Source organism: Eublepharis macularius, chromosome 5 (genome assembly GCF_028583425.1).
Source record: "Eublepharis macularius isolate TG4126 chromosome 5, MPM_Emac_v1.0, whole genome shotgun sequence".
Lineage (NCBI taxonomy): Eukaryota > Metazoa > Chordata > Lepidosauria > Squamata > Eublepharidae > Eublepharis > Eublepharis macularius.
The window spans coordinates 18,611,259-18,630,966 of NC_072794.1; the positions used below are offsets into that span (position 1 = coordinate 18,611,259).

A 19,708-nucleotide genomic window follows, 5' to 3' on the forward strand; every position below is an offset into this window, starting at 1 on the left:
CCATCTGTGATGAGTGAGGGCTCTTCAATCTATGTAGAACTGATTTATAACTATTATTTGGAGCTTCATTTTTTTAGTGACTCATATATAACCTGCCTAGTCTGAAGAAAGAAATATTTTTATACTGATATAGGTCCTCAGGGCCGAAATGCATCAAGTCTTTTTGTTAATACATGTGTAGCCAATTATTGTGATTCTTTGTTATTGGATGTCTAACTTCATCATTACTGTATAGTATAGTAGAGTCCAGTAGCACCTTTAAGACTAACCTTTATCGTAACGTAAGCTTTCGAGCGCCACAGCTCTCTTCATCAGATGCTGCGGCTCTTGAAAGCTTATGCTACAATAAAGTTGGTTAGTCTTAAAGGTGCTACTGGACTCTTTACTATTTTGCTACTACAGATTAACACGGCTAACTCCTTTGGATCTATGACTGTATGTTACTATCTCAGTTTTTCATAGTACCTTATATATGTTGGTTTTAATCGTAAGATTCTGTGCATTGTGTAATAAATAGTTGTACTTTATTTTCCTCTTGCTGAACCTTTGGGTTCCTGACATCATGTTCGTATACCATCTCTTAGCTTCAGCTTTCCTATATGTGTGCAACCGCTACTTGCAGAAGATCTCAGAAGGCACACTGGGGCAGAGGAGTAAACGGAATCTCTACCTGTTGATCATATTGTGTTTTTGCTCTGTGGTTAAGAGCAGCAGGACTCTAATCTGGAGAGTCGGGTTTGATTCTCTACTCCTCTGCTCAAAGCCAGCTGGGTGACCTTGGGGTGACCCTGTGAGGTGGGTGGGGCTCTTCTAGAGCTCTCTCAGCCCCACCCACCTCACAGGGTGATTGTTGTGGGGATAATAATAACACACTTTGAAAACTGCTCTGAGTGGGCATTAAGTTGTCCTGAAGAGTGGTATATAAATCAAATGTTATTATTATGTTATTAATGTTCTAGCTATTGATTATATTGTATTCACTTCCACCATGTAATCTACCTTGGACTTCAGTGAGAAAGGTGGACTAGAAATAAACAACAACAATAACAACCTCTCTCTGGACTCAGCAACTATCGCTTTCACTCACCAACAAAAGGGTGGCAGGTATCATCCTCATCTCAACCGATGTCATATTCCTGATTTCTTAACCATGGATATGTAATTGAGAGGAGGATCCTTCCTTGCCCATCTCTCCCCTCCTCTTAGCTGTGTTAGTCATGGTATGGCACAAATAAAAAAGAGCCTTGTGGCACCATATGGACTATCAGATTTATCACAGCGCAAGCTTTCGTGTACTAGAGGCCACTTTGTCAGATGTGCTGAGTAACATTTGTTGGCAGGCACAAACATATTATAAATAGCAGGGCCAAAAGTTAATGTAAAGTGAGATGTATGTCTGCACTGAAAATAATGCTACCTAACATTAGCTCATAGGATGTAGTGGTTAGAGTGTCAAACCCTGGGAGACCAAGGTGGGAATCCCTCCTCTGCCGTGGAATCTTCTTGGGTGACCCTGGGCCAGTCATACACTCTCAGCCTAACCTACCTCACATGGCTGATGTGAGGATAAACTGGAGGAGAGGAAAATGATGCAAGCTGCTTTGGGGCGGCCCCCACTAGGGAGAATGGCAGGGTATGAATGAATAATACAAATAAAAAAACCTATGGTCAGGTTTAACCAAGGTTTGAAAATCAGATTCAAACTGCTACCCACACCCCTGGTTTAAAAAACCATTTTGATTGGCCTTAATACAAAGGTATTACATGTTTTTTTCTTCTGGTTCTGGATTTTGTATGGACCAATATGGCGGTTTGCCCTGACCTTGATAGCCCAGACTGGCCCAATCTCGTCAGATCTCAGAAGCTAAGCAGGGCCAGCCTTGGTTAGTAATTGGATGGGAGACCTCCAAGGAAGACAAAGGTCATCATGCAGAGGCAGGCAATGGCAAACTCTGTCTGTAAGTTTATTGCCTTGAAAACCCCAGCAGGGGTCGCCATAAATCAGCTATGACTAGATGGCACTCTCCACCACCACCAATATGGCTATTTACAACCCCCGCCACCAAACCTAAACAAGATCAGTACTAGTATTATTGCAGATCTAATACTATGCCATGACTAAAGCTAACGAGGGGAATCTGTGAAGGAAACAGGGGTGGAGCTCATAAACCCCCAGGCTACTCCAAATCTTTTAGCCAGTTTAAGAGACTGGGGGAGTTAAACTGCAGTTATTTGAGGTGCTTGTGAGAGCCAAGCTACAAGTGACGCCTTACACAGGTTGGACACTTGTCAGCTTCCCTCAAGTTTTGATGGGAAATGTAGGCATCCTGGTCTTGCAGCTGTAATGGAGAGCCAAGCTGTAAAACCAGGAGGCCTACATTTCCCATCAAAACTTGAGGGAAGCTGACAAGTGTCCAACCTGTGTAAGGCGTCACTTGTAGCTTGGCTCTGAGAATTGTTTCTGAATGTTCCTGTGTCCTGGTAGGGGGCAACTCAGGGCTGAACACTGTCAACTCTTTAATTCGGTACCAGTTGATGGCCAAGTTACTTTTCACAGGACATCCATAACCGGATCTCTCAATGCTCGGGGTTTTTTAATGAAACACAATCATGGGGAGAGGGGCACTGACAATTTGAGGGAGTCTCTCTTTCTCCCTCCCCCTCCCTGTATTATTTTCCCAATTCAAATCATGCTTCACGCTGCCTACTGTTTGCTCCAATGAGGAAACAATACAGATATCTGCTAAGAACAGAGACAGGCTTACATTGTGAAAGGAGCAGTAACTTTACCTGCCCAAACCATGCTAAGAAGAGTTTTGAATCAGGGACTTACCTGCTGGAATGAAGCCTCAATGAGGTTGGAAGGAAACATATTTCTGCAGGCGACAAAATTAAACAGAACATGAATGAAGGGTTTGGGGGATGCAAATTGGAACGGTGGCTCTGCCAAGTGCAGAACGGATTCTTGCTAAAGCAATCTGGCATGCATCTTTTTTTAAAAAATTCCACGTCTAGAAAGGAACAGTAGGGCAATTGCTCCTAGGAAGCCAGAGGCCATCTTAGGAAGGATTCCTGGATTCAGAAGGCAACTATTTGAGGCACTATTCCTCTTCCCCTGCTCAACTGTGCTTTCCTTAATTGCTCTTTGACTCCTGTCTTTTCCTTTTAATAGCCCATAAAAGGGAGGAGAAATGCTTAAACAGCCCTCTGAATACTTATAGAGAAAGCAAGTGTGTAGACACACCAAGGTAGATTATCCTGCAGGTATCATTTAGTCCATTAGCAAATTAAGGGCAAGAATAGCGTAAGCTCCAGAGCCGGCTCCCTCCTCTACCTGATAATGTCCATAAAATATTAATTATAAGAACATGTGAACAGCCCAGTTGGATCCGACTCAATTGGGTTCATATCATTTGGTGTCCTTCTTTTAAACAGGGGCCACCAGATACCTCTACGATGCCTGTAAATAGAGCCTGATGTTGTTTATCCCTAGTTAGCTGGTATGCATCCATTGAAGATGGAGGTTCAACCACTTTTCAGTCTCCAGTTCTTCTAGGAACGAAAGCTAAAGCTATGCTTTCAATATAAAAAATGTTCCTCTCCCCACCCCCAATCTCTTGTCCCACAAAGCACAGAACAGAGGCACTTATTTCTGAATAAGCTCTCATATGAGTATAAAAGTGATGCCTCCTGGCTTCTTCTGAAACACTTCCTGCTCCAATGAGGTGCTGGAAAGCCAGGACTGGCTCTTTGCTTTGAGAAAGAGGTAGTTTGTTAAAGAAGTAAATAGCTCAGTGCTTTCTAGGAATTCCCAGATGTTTATCCAGAAAAACTGGGACAGATTCTGGCTTGGGCATGAAATCCTGTCTTGTTCCTTAGATATTTAACATGCATGAAATGGACTCTGGGGCACACAGACAGCATCAGGCATAGGAAAGCAAGAGAGAAGGAGAACACCAGCACCTGATAAGGTCCAGCAAAGCATCTGCTGAGCTTAGCACCACCTTGCTGACCGTGTACTCTTCCTTCTGGGCAGCAGCCCCCGGGTGGATGCTGGTCACCAAGATAATCCCAGTGGTGACGGCCAGGAAGGTCGTCCAGAGGTAGTATGTGAGGGTGATGATCCCCATCTTCCCGCAGACTCTGGAGTCCATGGTGGCCAGGCCAGACATCAAGCTGATGGGAGAGAGAGGGCTTGGTCACTACAGCCATCGATCCCTCTGGAAGAAGCCAAACCTGCTAGTTCCATGGAGTTTGCCTCCTCTGACCACTGGCAAAGGCAGGTTACCTCCTCTTGCCATGAGAACCTCAGGCACAATCCTTTCTGGATACTGGTTTGATCAACCAGTCAAGATAGAACCACCACATCTCCACACTTCAGGCTAAACCCTCTCTGCACCGTTTGGTGTCATCCAGATTTTCTAGGAACATGTCAGTTCACCCCAAAGAACAAACTTTGATTGCTCATCCTTGGAGAGAAGACAAAAGCCACGGGCAAGGATGCTGACTCTCTTCACACAACTGCTGGGCTTGTGGTAGCCACTGCTGGAAGATCCTTTCCACAGCCAGCCAGTTATGTGTAGCCGCTACCAAAATTTAACATCACAGGCCACTGGGGCTGAGAGTTTGGAAATCACTACCAGTTTTTTGCAGGGGTGGGAAAGGTCAGGATTTTCTAGTAGTTTCCCAACCACCACTGATGTAAGGAAAGCCCTTCTGGACCAGACCTAGGTGGGTCTATCCAGCCCAGCAGGGGCCAGAGGGATGAGCCAAAGGGAAGCTCACTACCAAGCAAAATTCAGAGGTCAGTTTCAAAATGCATGTGCATTTTTGAGAGGGAGCAAGCACCATCTGAGGAAGGTTTACAGACAAGGGGGAAAGAACCTCGGGTGGCATTTTTGGTGTACCCAGTGAGGAGTTCTAGTGCCAAACACAGCTCCTCCTTTACATCCTTATTCTCTGCTTCACTGCAATAACTTGCCAGTCCTTCTGGTGTGTCCCTTCTAGACAGGAAGGGCAAAAGGTGATGCTGTGGAGGAGGGAGATCTAAGGTGAACCACCGACAGCATGGCCAAACTCTGTTGTTGAATGTGTCATGTCGTATTGCCTGTTTTATTTCAGCATTATACCAGCTCTGTATCAGATTTCTGACACAATAATAATAAACTGCCATCATACAGTAGCTGCAATGCAGCACTGGAAATTTATGTAAAAAGTACGAGCTACCATGTGCAAAATATTGGCGGGAACATAAGCCCCAGAAAGTTGTTGAAAACGAGGACGTTAAATTCTTGTGGGATTTCAAAAGAAGTTATAACATAATATTTTGGATATTGGATGTGCCAATCCCAGGGGACAGTCAAATTGAAGAAAAAAGATTGAAAAGATCAAGATCTAAGATTTGAAGCTCAGTGTCTCTGGGAGAAATGTGGGCTGGTTATTCCAGTAGTAGTGATAGGAGCGGTAGGTGCGATTCCAAAAGGACTAACTAAACATCTAGGCACTATTGGCATAGACAGGATAACAATCGGACAGTTGCAAACAGCCACGCTACTTGGAACATGCCACATACTCATGCGAGACTTCACTGACTCCTAGATTCTTGGATAAAATCCAAGTCGGTGAAGGACCAAAATATTCCAGCCCAAACATCTGGTAGACTGTGATAACATCGCATAATCACTCTGCCATGTTCCCACAATCTCTAGGACCACCCAAAATGCAGAAATTTCCACACCAAGACGTCAGGAGGAGAGCTGATTGAGGTCAGCTCAGAGCATTGACACCTCCAGGCCAATTCAAGGTGTTAATATTCACCTTTAACGCTCCAACCAGATGAAGCAGCCTGACCCCAAATCCAACCACTGGCCCATCTAATCCCGAGTGATTGATCTCATTAAAGGAAAATTGAAAGAGGGGCTAATTAAAGGAAGAGCGAGAGCTCTGTAGTGCCCAAGAGGGGGTCAGGGGAGCTTTTTCTTGCAACAAAGGCCTCCTTCCTACACAACTACATAATACACACATACACAAGGCTTTTTTTTCCTGGGAAAAGAGGTGGTGGAACTCAGTGGGTTGCCAGCACAGGAGGCAACTCCTGGCGGGAGGTGGTGCCCCTGGAACTCTGGCACCCCAGATGGGACTCTCCAGCGCATTCTATCTTTGGTTGCAGAGTATGGACTCAGCTGAAGACCTGGGATTAAGCGCGCACTTTCCCATTTTGGGGGATTTCTCTGGCTTTTTCAGCTGGCCCATAAAGCAACAGGCTGGGGTGCTGTGAGAGCCCTCTAGAGACAGTCAACGACTAAACACCGCTCTCAGAGCGAAGGTGAGTGCCCCGGGGCTGGAGAAAACAAAAGCGCTTCAGAAAAATGCCGCCTCTGTAAATCCGATAGTTAGCCTCCTGAAGGAGCTGCGTGTGGGAGGTTCGAGCAACGGAAACTAGTGAAAGTAAGATTTCTAGGGGGAAAGCCCCTAGACTGTGTGGCTAAAAACTGGGAAATGGTTGCGGGAGAACCTGAAGAGTCCAGTAGAAGAGCCACAGGAGTAGTTGTTCTTTTGGTCTACCTGACAGTGGCCAGTGTATGATATGTATCATGGGATACATTGGCCAGCAAGCTGGCTTAGTCAGGTAATAAATCTGTCTGGGACAGAATTCTGTTGAGTAAGTGGGGGATGTAAAATGGTTAGCTTCCTAGAGTGAAGCTGTGGTATTCCCCCTTGGGTCTTTGTAAAAGACTCCGGATTTTCAGGGGGACGCCCCTGATAGGTGTGGTTAGAAGTAAAAAAATAAATTAAAAAAAAAAGGAGAGAGAGAGAAAAGTCTGAAGCTGTTTGAGTTTGGAAAATACTGTCTGTTTTCATCTGTTAACGGTTTTGGCAGCTTTAGAGACATTAATGAGTTGGTCTCAAGAATTGTGGGTTAGTTGGTTTTCTTGGTAATTGTTACATGTTAAGTGTTGAATGTTTATTGTTACTCGTTTTGTGAATGAGTGAGAAGCGAGTGTGTTTGTCTCTGTCCACTGATAATGTTGAGAAAGAGAAAGCTAATTTGAAAAAGTGTTAAAAAAAAAAAGAAGAAGAAGAAGAAGCTTTTGCAGCCTAAAGGACTGTCTTTGTTAATGTGCCAAAGTTTTCTGATAAAGTTAGCTGTTTGGCAAATGGTTGGGTGTCTACGTAGAGATATTTTTTCTCCATGGCACCTGCATGCTGTGAAGGCACTTTTACCTTTTATCTTTGGTTTTGAGATACTGAATTTGAGTACATTTGGGTTGGTTTGTATTGCTTGTATTTGAATTGAATTGTTTGAAAACAAACAATGAGAAAGAAAAAAAATTGGAAAAGGAATTGAGAGGAACCAGATTCCTTTAGAATGCATAGTAGAAAATTGGGAATCAGTAAGGAAAAAGTTCAGTGCCCCCCCCCCCCGACTGTTGAAAATCTGATAGCCTATTGAAAGGGAAGGCAGCTGCCAGTTGCTCTCCTTGCTTTTTGGAGCTTCCTCCATGGCAGAGGGAGGAGGAGGGAAGAGGGGTGCTAGATAACTTTGTCATAGATCCAGAGGAGTTAGCCGTGTTAGTCTGTAGTAGTCTTAAAGGTGCTACTGGACTCTTTTGATTTAGATAACTTTGTGTGCGTCTATGCTTAACAAGTGTGAATTAAATTTCAGTGCAAAAAAAAAAAATTAACTCCTTTGCACATCCAAGCACTCTGTAGTTTTATTTTACTTGCTGAGTGGAACAGGCTGTTTCTTTCTGCCTGAAACCACCTGCAATTGAACAAGGTAGCAAGCAGAAAATAATCAGAATGGTAGAATAAATTTTAAAAAGGGGTTAAGTTAGTGATTATAGGTTATCAGGCTGAAACACTGAAAGAATAAATTTTAGCAGCAGTAACTCAACATTGGCGAGATATTACGATTAAGAGAGCCAAGCATGTACAACTCTCCTTTAGAATAAAGCAAGGGCAGCAAAATGCAGAATGCTCCTGTGCCCTATCACAATCCAATGAAGAAGGAGGGTAGATTTTTTTCCTTTGTCTTTTGGGCCATGGAATCCGGTTTTGTGCTAGTTTCTGTGTTGTGGTTCTCAAAATCGGGGTTTCTATCTTATGGTTTCTGTGGTCCTATGTGATGGCTAGATGCCTCTTTCTCTGTTTAGCGATACTCAGAGAATTTTAGTACATGTTTCTTAAGTAAAGATCCATGTGATTTTTGAATCCAATTATCTTAAGAGAGTTGAAATAGGAACACTAAAGGAGAAATGGTATGTTAAATTTTGTATAAGATAAAGGGAGGAAGAGAGAAGAACATATTCATATATGAGTTAGAGTCAAAGAATTAGAGAAGGAAAAGTCAGAAAGTTAAGGTGTTGGAATGTAGGTAAGGAATTTAGATAGATAACAAAAAGAGGAGAAGGAAAAGCTAAAATATTTTAAGAAGGATTTTTGTATGTGTTTTAAGTGGTATGTATTAAGTATTTAGGGAAAGTATGGAAAGGAATTTTAAGAGGGTTTCTTAAAGTTGTGTGGGATAAGATTTTTTAAAAAAGAAAAAGAAAAAGAGAGAGAGATTTTTTTGTAGTCTTTGTTCATTTGCCATTTCTTATCCAGTGGTCTCGGTCCACTAGTTTTGGGCCATATGAGTGTCTAGGAGAGAGAAAAAAAAAACCGGGAATTTATTTCTTCCTATGATGTGAGCTTATTTTCTTTTTCTTTCCTTGGGACTATCATTGTGAAATTAATAAGTGAATACAATTATTCCAGCTTTGTTTACTGACGCTTTGATATTCCCTTCTGCATTGTTTAAGAAGGGCTGATCTGTTCTTTTCTTGTAAAGTGCCCTCCAGTGTTGGACAAAATCGAGAGGGTGCAGAGGGTGCAGAGGAGAGTGACAAGAATGATCAGGGGTCTGGAGACTGAGCCCTACGAGGAAAGGCTGAGGGCCTTGGGAATGTTTAGTTTGGAGAAGAGGAGGTTGAGAGGGGACATGATTGCTCTAAATATTTGAAAGGCTGTCATTTGGAGAAGGACAAGGAGCTGTTCCAGTTGGCAGCAGAGGGTAGGACGCGAAGCAATGGGCTTAAACTACATGCACAAAGGTACCGGCTGGATATTAGGAGAAACTTTTTTCACGGTTAAAGTAGTTCAAAAGTGGAATCAGCTGCCTAGGGAGGTGGTGAGCTCCCCTTCACTGGCAATCTTCAAGAAGAGACTGGATGAATACTTGTCAGAGATGCTTTAGGCTGATCCTGCACTGGGCAGGGAGTTGGACTAGATGGTCTGTATGGCCCCTTCCAACTCTATGATTCTATAAACTTAGTTTTCTCCTGTCAAGCTCAGGTTCTATATTTTATTTATGGTTGTAACCAGAGAGACTCCATATTAATCTTTGTTTTAGTTGTGTTTAGTTATGTGCTTCTTGCAGGTGCCTGAATCAGTGCCAGGAGGAGAGAGACAAGAATGTTATCGCCTTCATGCCTTCTTGTGCGTCCTTGGAAAACTTTTACTTCTCACACTCCGGCCTTTTGTTTTAGGAATGGAGGGAAGGCTGGGGCCCAGTGGAAGGGCTTACCTTGTAACTATTTTTGTGTTAGTCATTTTTGATAATTCCACAGCTCAGCCAAGATCAAATGGTGCAATGTGGATTCCATCTGTATGTTTAACTATCATCATAAAAGCCCTTTTGAAATCAAAGGACTATTGTCTTCTTGCAGATCAGATAGACTGCAGCTTTTGGCACACCACAGTCTAACATCTCCTTCCTAGTGCCTAATAGTTAAAAGAGATTATGACTGAAATCTCAAATTGTCCCAACATATGTATGTAAGCTTAAAAGTTATAATGTTTTGCCTTTGTTAAGAAGCAACAACGTGCTGTCATGTTGGGTTATGGTTTAGAATTATATGGGTCCAGATAAATGTAAACAAATTTGATAGGAGTAAATCTGCTCAAGAAAAAGCAAATTCAACCTAGTATAAGTATCCAAGAAAGCAAGGCTATAGAATTAAAGGTGTTATGTATTGTATTACCTTCTCTCATCTGTAATCTGACCTGAAACTGAAATTTAAAGTATATTTTCAAAGATTCTTGGTATTGTTTTCCTAAACAATTAATCATGATTTTTGTGTTTAAAGATGTTTCAGGAGTGAAGAGACCACTAGTAAGCAGAAAAGGCATGTAGTCATCTGGCTACCAAATTTTTTATTTTGTTTTTTGGATCTGATCTTTCAAAATCATTGGTTTTTTTATAGAGAGACAGCAAGTGACTCCATTCTTAAGCCATCCTTGGTACATAACTTCATCCATGTTCATGAACCAGGTCCTGAAACCAGCATCAGAATGTGATTAACGTGGTGCACTAATGTGGGGGAATTGAAGTGGTAAGCTCACTCCTAACCAGAAAGACTGCATGGTAAAGATGTGATAAGACATGGGCCTCTCAATCCGATGTGTTTTCATGTCAATGCTCAGTAAAAGGAATAAAAGGAGAATGTGGCTTATTGCACTACAAACCCCCTCTTGGCTTTGGATGTTGACTTCTGGAAAAACAGGTCCTGAGAGAGAGAGAGAGACCCTCTTAGGGTGCTTGTATTCCAGTCCCCCGCTCCCAACTGTCCTGTTTATTTTTATTGGAGTCCTTGTAATCTCTAAAGGTTTTGTTTATCCTGACGAGCAGGAAGGGCCTAACAGGTAACTCACTTGTTTGTTCCTGCCAACACATGCCCTCCTAGCCTCAAAAGGTATTCAGTTAGTTTTAAATTTCTAAGAATTATTATTGTTATTAATTATAGCTTGCACAGCGGTCTGCTCTCTCCTCATATCTTAAAATGCCTTACTTGGAAATTGTATTTTCTGTGGTCCTCCAGTTACTTTCTTGTATTTATTTTAAGTAACTGTTGTTGTTTTTTTGTGCTTACCTTACATTGTTATTGTTGGAGTTAAGCTAACTTGATCCTGTGCTTAATCCAGTTCCAGCTGTATTTCCTCTGCTTTAAAGATGAAAACCTGAGCTGCCCATTTTCCAGTGTTTAGTTTCATGAATGTCATGGATGCTCTGATGTCAGATTCACAAGAGCCATATGCTAAGGCAATCTACTGGTATTTCCACTCCCCTTTCAGGCCAAAGAGTAAGTTGTGTATGTGTTATTATCTATTTAGAAGATCTACATGAGGCCAGCACTCAGAAGAACTTTATTTAAGAGGTACTCCCTATCCTCAGGCCAAATGGACTTGGAGCTGCATTGATAACTTTAGAAAAATGTTTTACTGTGTGATTGGTTTTACAGATACAGCTCATCAGATTGAGGAAAAAAAAAAAGGTGACCTGTTTCTTTTGCTAGATGGAATCCATGACTGGAAAGTCTATTGAAAGCTCTGAAGAGTTCAAATAGATGGCACTATGTATTATCCTGCCTGCCTACCTACACTCCTTAGTATCTATGCTTAGGAATGTACAAGTTGAGATACGTCTTCATTTTATGTTGGGCTTCTTTCCCTATAGCCAAAGAATAGTATGATACTACAAGATATAAATGTTTTCCATGTTGGAAAGAACAATACCTGGCTCCTGGAGGAACAGCAGTACCTGATTAAAATCCTAACCATAAGCGAAGTCATCTCAGATGAACTATTTGAACTATTAGCCCTTCAGATTAGCACCACCTTTGTGGCTAATTGTCAATGTCTATTTATGATGTTGCCTTTTATCTATATATATTGTCTTGTATGTCTATTAGGGATGGATATTGAATTTTTGGGCAATGCTTACATATTGTAATTATATTCTCTTGTATATAATTTATACTGTCTTGTAAAATATTGGTACCCGATACAGAATTTGTTCACCAGTATATAGAACACATGTGTCTATGTATAAGTGTCTTAATAATATAGAATGTTTCACTTGTGATAAGGAATCTCAAGAGAAACAAAGGGGGGATTTGTGGGATTAGCAAATATTAGTAAAGACTATGGATTAATCATAGCAATAATAGTAAGCTAGCAAGAAGCATAAGATGGATTCTTTATGTTTTAAAGTAACTGGTCTCTGTCTTTAGCCACCCCCCCTTCTTCTCCCTAGCTGTACATGGAAAGAAAGAATGTCTATCCTTGAAGATAGATAACTGGACCTTCCTGCCAGTATGTGAACAGGGCAAAGCTAGAAACAAAGGGAGAATTATAAGTTCCACCCCTTCCCCCTTTTTGGAGAAGAGAGTGTGTAGAAAAGTAACCAGTTGTGGAATGAAGGAAGATGCTGCTATGGAGACCAAGAAAGGATGGTACATGATGTTGTCGCGAGACTGAACGGTGGACAATAGTCCAATGTAAAGGTATAAAAGTGATCAGGTGCCTTATTCTGAATGTGACTTTCGTTTCTCCAAAATGATGTCACAAGCCCTTAAAAGAAGCATGTGCTCCTTTGTTCTGTGGTACATTCTAAGCTCATTTTGTAAGCTGGTACCCTATATTTGCAAATATACTCTGTTACAACAGCCCTTGTCTGTCTCATCTCTCTTTTGCTCAGAAGATTGGAAGGGGCAAAGGGAAAGAGCACTTTTTGTGCAACAGTACCACATGGGTATGCGCAAAGTGCGCGCACACTTCCGGGACCATGCAATGACGTCACTTTGGGTCAGCTGGAACAAGGGGGAAGTTTTTAAAAAGTTTAAATCACCCTCAGCAAAAATGGTCACATGGTTGGTGGCCCCGCCCCCTGATCTCCAGACAGAGGGGAGTTTAGATCGCCCTCCATGCTGTACGCGGAGGGTGATCTAAACTCTCCTCTGTCTGGAGATCAGGGGGTGGGGCCACCAGACATGTGACCATTTTCAAGAGGTGCCGGAACTCTGTTCCACCGCGTTCCGGCTGAAAAAAAGCCCTGCACATACAGCCATCTGATTGCCAGAAGTTCTCTTGGGCCTCATTCCAAGGGAGGTTGTTCCTAACACTTCTGACTAGCTATGTTTTAACTGGAGACTGAACTGGGACTTTCTGCTTGCCGAACAGGTACTCAACCACTCTACTGTCCACCCCTCACCCCCAACACACACTTGGGCAAAAAAAAAAAAAATTAGCAGAATTGCAGGCTTTTGCTCAGGAACATATGAAGTTTCTGTGACGGACAGGGGAGGTTCTGTCCCTCTCAGAGGCAGCCAATGGGATCTCAAATCTTGGTCAGTCCAGCTTCAGAAGCCTCCTCATGATATCCTCTCTTCCTCCCTTTGTCACACATCTATCTCTCCTCTCCATCTTCCACCACGAATGCAAGACTTGTTCCAACCTTAGATTAGATAGATACGAATCTATCTCTCCTCTTTTGTATCAGAGTAAGGAGTTCCTATAATAAAGAACTCTCATTTCTTTTCTAAACGTATTTTCTCTCTCACACACACACACCAACCAGCAAGCTCCAACACCCATCACATTCTTCCCTGCGATTGTTGCTACTCTGCTACCCTCTTCCTAGTTTATGGAGGATCAGTCTATTTTTATATCTATTTTAATATTGTGGCTGTGCAGGAAAGAGGAGAGGGGACTTCAATGTTTTCTATAAAAGCATGTTTATTTTTCTTTAAAAAGTTAACAGCAACATTGGAGAGGCATTTTGGACCTGCAAAACTCAGGAGCTTGTTAAGCCCATTGCTGTCTTCCTTGACCGGCAGCAGCTGTCCAGAGCCTCACACAGAGAGAGAGGGTTACCTGTAATGCCCTGGCTGGCAAATCCATTTTGAGAGTGGTGCCTGCGGAGGATGGAGTTTGGGTAGGGATGTGACATCACTTCTCGGTGACACTCCAAGAATTTTTCCTAATTAAGGTTGCCAACATTAGGGTTGGTTGGAGAGCTCCTGGAATTACAACTGATCTCCAGGCTAAGAGATCAGCTCCCTGGATAAAATGGTTGCTTTGGAGGGTGGCATTATACCCTGCTGAGGTCTCTTCCTGCCACTAACCCTCCCTCCCCAGGCTCCACCCTCAAAATCTCCAGGAATTTCCCAACCCAAAGCTGGCAACCCTAACCCTAATCTCTGTGGTAAAGACCATCAACAGATGGGGAAATTCCTGCTAAGACACTATGGAGGCCATTTTCCAGTCATTTTTTCAACTTTGTGAGGATGGGGGATTGGGCCTGAGGTCAGGCAAATGGCAAGCCTATCCCCAACACCTGCTATCCTTTATCAGAAGATAACCAGAGAATGGACCTGAGACTTCCTACATGAAAAGAAGGGGCTCTACCTTGGAGCTACAGGCCCTCCCTGAAAATAATCTGAAGGAGTGACTTTACCCCCATGTCCCCCCACATGCATTTGAGTGCAACTGAGGAGGGCCTGCTTTAAAAAACCCTGACCAGGCCAGATCCTGGGGCTACTTGCAATCCTGGAGCTTCTTCCCTGGGGAGGGGCATCTGGTCATCTCCCTTGTAAAAATGTCAAGTAGTCGCCTGGGCTGCTGGAGGGGCTGAAAACAGCTGCTCACTTTTAATTCGATTTTGTAATCTTGGATGCTCACTCTTAAAATTTGTGTTTAGAATTTTGCAAAGCCAATGCAAAAACTAACACTCCAAGTGTGTAAGAGAGAAACTGGAACAGGAAATGGAAGCGAGAAGGCTCTTTTTTTGAGTGGCCCTCTTCAGCAACCTATCCTTTTGAAGCCCAGCACTGACTGCTGCTCTGCAGAGAGCACAATGCCTAAGAGCCAAGCTACAAGTGACGACTTACACAGGTTGGACACTTGTCAGCTTCCCTCAAGTTTTGATGGGAAATGTAGGCATCCTGGCTCTCCATTACAGCTGCAAGACCAGGATGCCTACATTTCCCATCAAAACTTGAGGGAAGCTGACAAGTGTCCAACCTGTGTAAGGCATCACTTATAGCTTGGCTCTAAGGCAGCTTCGGAAGCTCAGATCAGTGAGGCGTGCCCCCTGCCAAGTCAGGAAATCCTTAGCCCTTTAGCAAGTTCTAATCTCCAGCTGCACATTCTGTGCCACGTGATTAATCTCCTTAAAAGAGAACTGACGGAGTGGCTAATGAAAAGGAAACATGAGGGAGGTGTATAATGCCTAGAAGAAGGGAGCATTTCTTCCAAACAAAGGCCTGTTATGGTATTGGCTGTTTCATAGGCAGGGCATGACAAGATAACGTCCCAAATTCAGATCCCCATGAAAGAAACTGTGGATTTCCTGTAGGCTGTGAAACTTCATATATTTATTTGTGTATTTATTTATTTATCTAACTTCATTGATACCCCACTTTTTTCACAATGGGGACCCAAACTGGATTACATCATTCTCCTCTCCTCCATTTTATCCTCGCAACCAACCTGTGCGGTAGGTTGGGCAGTGTGTGTGTGACTGGCCCAAGATCACTGAGAAAGCTTCTATAGCACAATAAGGATTCGAACCTGGGTTTCCCAGATCCTAGTGTGACATTCTAACCACTACAACCCATTGGCACAAGGAAACGTACGCACAAACACACCCACACATTATAGCAAGTCATGTCAATAGTGTACCTAGCTCTGCACTGTCTACTTTGACTGGCAGTTGCTTGCCAAAGTCTCAGGAGAGTGAAGCCGGACACCTGCTGCTGAGATCCTTTCTCAGGGGAGCTGGGGACTGAACCTGCCATGCAAGGCAGATGCTCTTCCTTATGGCCTGGCCCCCTTACACAGCCCCTTTGCTCAGTTGGAGCAAAACTGAGGCCAAGCTACAAACACGATGGCAGCAGACCCACAGCCAAACTGGGAAGCTACAAACAGAGCAGGAATGGGGAACTGAACTCACATACATGCACATACCAAATCAACCTTTTTAAAAAGCTCGGTTCTGAAATGGAAGTAAACTCTGCCAGAAGAAAAACAAACACCCCTCTTCGACCAAAAAGTTTTGGAGAGAAAGCTCAAACCCTTTGCCACTAAGTACCTAACAATATTACAAAGTCCTTGTGTTCCCCACGTGTCTGCCCCACGTCCTGTTAACCAGATAAGGTCTGAGCATTTTGTGCTTGGAACCACTCTGAAGTAGGGATGCCAGGTGTCCATACACTCCTGGAGGGGGGGACCTGGTATTCACCATTTAGGAGAACTTCCAGGAGTGATGTCAGTGCACTGGCCTGGAAGTGATGTAATTGCGCCTCGACTAGAGCGCACCTGTTGCGGGAGTGCCTGGGAGGATTTTGCCTCCTGGGTCCATTCTCTGTGCCATTTCCCTCTGCTGGCCAGGTGACTGGTGGGGAGAGCGAAGGCTGGGAGCAGGGCATCCCCCGCCCCCACCGGCAGACCTATTCCCAGGCATGCACAGGCTTAATTGAGGTTGGGACAATAGTACACACAGGGAGAGGGGGCTTAAGCTGGGGGAGGGGCTTTGCTGGACCCACTTATTGCAAATTGTGACTCGGGACTATTTTAGGTTGGGCAAAACAGTACAACAGTGCAGGTGAGAAGGCATAATTCTCATTGTCATGTGTGCCATGGTCCTGACCTGAACTGGGCCCTGAGTTGCACTTGTCAAGTACAGGACTCTCAGACCACATCTGTCGACCATACCCAGGGGCTTGCCTGGGAAGAGTGTGCAGTTAGTCCCCACCCCCTGCCGCCCAAGACCGTGTTGGAGTTAGGATTGCCAATCTGCAAGTTGGCCTGGCGATCTCCTGGAATTACAATTGATCTCCAAGCTACAGAGATCAGTTCTCCTAAAGACAGTGGCTGCATTAAGAAGCTAGACTCTATGGCAGCACACCCCTGCTGGAGTCCCTCCCGAAACCCCGCCCTCCCCAGGCTCCACCCCCAAATCTCCAGGAATTTCCCAATCTGGAGTTGGCAATCCTAGCTGGAATTGGTGTGACCGGTGGCCTGGATGCATAGAAAGCAGCTTCTTACATCCATGAGCTGTAGGGTTGCCAGCTTCAAGTTGGGAAATTCCTGGAGATCTGGGGGGTGAAACCTGGAGAAACCTGGAGAAAGTGGGGTTTGGGGAGGGAAAGGACCTTGGCATGGCATAATTCCATAGAGTCCACCCCAAAAAGTAGCCATTTTCTCCAGGTGAACTGATCTCTGTGGCCTGGAGACCAGTTGTAATTCCGGGAGATCTCCAGCCACTACCTGGAGGCTGGCAACCCTAATGAGCTGTATATCAATATGTCAGTGTATAATAGTTTCCTTTAAGCTGGCAGGACTATTTCACAAGAGGCAGAGGGCAGCTTCACTTAGCTCTTGTGGCTAATTGCCTCCGAGAAACCTGCCTACTCTTCTCTCTCTGATAACTTTTCTTAACACAGCATGATTGTTTTTCTACAGGAAAAAAATAGCACACGCGTAACGAGTCACACGAGAATTCAAAGTTTTCTTCCCTCAAGGTAACGTGCCCTTTATTGTAGTGCAGAACTCCGAAAAACAAAACTGCTTAATTGTTACCAGGCAAGCACAGATGAGTCTTCTGCAAGTGAGCAGGGGTCCGGCTGATCTGTGTCCCTGGAGGACAGACTCCCTCCCACCCACCCACCCACAGCTGAGAGTGAACCCATCTGGGCAAAACATCTCTCTCCGCCCCAGTGGCTGCCTGCCTCCTCCCCAGACTCCCTGCTCTTACCTGGAGGTGATCAGTGGCAAAATTAGCATCTTTAACATCCTCATCAGGAGCTCTCCAGGGAAAGAGAAGTACTGCTTCTCCTGTAGGGGACAGAAAGCAAACAAGTCAGGTCATGGGGAAGGAGCTTGGTAAAGGACAGCAAAAAACTACACTACACAAACACAGCTCAAGTGTGGACTGAAAGCAAGCACAGGAGCCATGAAAAATGGCACCAGGTTTTCCTACAATGCAGATCAAGTTTTTTTTGGGGGGGGGGGGTTATCAACTAATTTATGCCTGTTATTGCTGAGTTGTGACTGGTTATTTTCCCTTATTTTTTTTAAAGTCCCGCTAATTTGTTTGGCTTTGTTGATTTACTGCATTGTTTTGTGCTGAAAACACGTTTTATGTTATTTTATCCTTTGGCTTGTGGGATTTTGTTAAGGCAGGATAAAAGTATCCCACGTGAACTGAAAAATAACACAACGAAGGAAATAACTGGTACCTCATAACTCAAAAACAGAAGGGAAAAGCTCCTACCCAACCACCAAGTTTTAATTAAATGGAGAAAAGAGGATAAGAACGGTGAATGGGAGGTTTCCCTGAGTAGGATTTGCAAAGAGGTGGTGCAGCAACCGAGAAGCCCCTGCTTCAAATTCCCACCAATCACCCCTCTGAAAAGAAAAGTGCTGACCTCATAGGATGGGGACGAATATGTGAGGGAAGGTGGGCCAAGTAGATGGTAGGGAGGGCACTCAAGCCATCTGGAACTCTATTTATTAATGGCCCCCAAACATTAGTTGTGTCATCTACTCAGCCCTTCATAGTATTTTCCTGATCCCCTTTTAGATCTTCTTCTAAACTGGTGAACATTGAAGTTCAGGATGAAACTTAAGCGGCAGGGAAAACACCCCCTATTTGATTTTGTAAATGGTGTTGAAATCTTTTCAAATAAATAATTATACAGTTGTTTCTTCTTTTCTACAGCTTTTGTGTTAGCACTTTAGACCCTGGCAGACATCAAGTGCCTCTGAAGACAGACAGAATTCCATTCCTTCTTCACCCCAGATGAAGCACACCCAGATTCCTAACGTTCCATGGATTATGGACAACTTTTCCCCAATTGGAAGCCACCTTGATCTCCAGTCCAGCACCTCATTTTAGATATCCAGCTCTAGTTTCTACTGTGGATGACCCTTGCTGTACAGAAACCTCTTCACCATCCCGTGTGAGCCACGTGTTATGGGCCAACTTACCAGATCCGTCAACTCCAGTGTCCTCAGCAGGAAGCCTAAGAGGCAGCCAGTGACTACTGAAAGCAAGGAGAGCGTCAAGAGGCCATTCTTACTCCAGAATACCTGGATTGCCTTCCGGACTTTCAAAAGGGCCGCAGACAAAGGGCTCAAGAAGGATTCCTTCACGCAGCCCCACATGGCTGTCCTTTAGTGTCCCATGACAATCGGTCCTGAACACGAAGGCACAGTGACAAGGCTGAGGTCCTGGAGGCTGTTGGGCTTCATTGCAGAAAGTTCTGGCCTGGTTAGATCATGTCCTGCTGCGGGATCAGAGCCTGTCTGAAGATGGAAGGAACAGAGGAGAGACACTTCCCTTCCCTCCTTAATAATCTCCTACTGAGTGGCAAGCCAGAAGCTGTCTGAGCCACTTTAAGCTTAATGGGAAGTGACATCTTGGATGACGTCATACAGTGCAATCCTAAGCGGAGTTACACCAGCCTAAGCCCATTGATTTCACTAATAGAAACCCAAAGTCCGTTGCCATGAAACCAATCAAGAGTCTTCTTGTGTAACATTAAAGGCTAACAGATTTATTGCGAAAGCTGGTCAGAGCTGCTACAGTCTAGTGGCTCGGAAAATGAGCTGTGGTCTGTCAAGACCCCAGTTCAAATCTCTTTTCAGCCACAGATTTACCCAGTGGCCTCTGGAGTAGTTCATCACCTGCAGTATGGGGACAGTAATGCTGGCTTGGGTTACCATTCCCCTAGTGGGGGGCGGGAGATTTCCCGCTCTCAGCTTCTGCCTCCTGCCACCTCTCACCTGGCTAGCCAGGGGAAAGGCAAAGCGCTCCTAGCATACACATGGTTTGGCACTCAGCCATAAAGCTTATTGAATGCTCTAGGACCAGTCATCAGAT

At 44.1% G+C, this 19,708-nt stretch overlaps 2 protein-coding genes across 2 annotated transcripts in view; both read right to left on the reverse strand.

Moving 5' to 3' along the window:
• The window catches only part of LOC129329806 (excitatory amino acid transporter 5-like), a 50,953-nt gene extending 31,963 nt beyond the window's left edge, over window positions 1-18,990 (reverse strand). Inside the window, exons 1-4 of the mRNA XM_054979458.1 lie at window positions 18,814-18,990; window positions 17,579-17,658; window positions 3,964-4,176; window positions 2,834-2,876 (exon numbers count right to left, since the gene is read on the reverse strand). Coding sequence (XP_054835433.1) covers window positions 2,834-2,876; window positions 3,964-4,176; window positions 17,579-17,658; window positions 18,814-18,990 — 513 coding nt within the window. The remainder of the gene's footprint in view (window positions 1-2,833; window positions 2,877-3,963; window positions 4,177-17,578; window positions 17,659-18,813) is intronic.
• The window catches only part of KANK3 (KN motif and ankyrin repeat domains 3), a 240,435-nt gene that overhangs the window by 80,237 nt on the left and 140,490 nt on the right, over window positions 1-19,708 (reverse strand). The window lies entirely within an intron of this gene.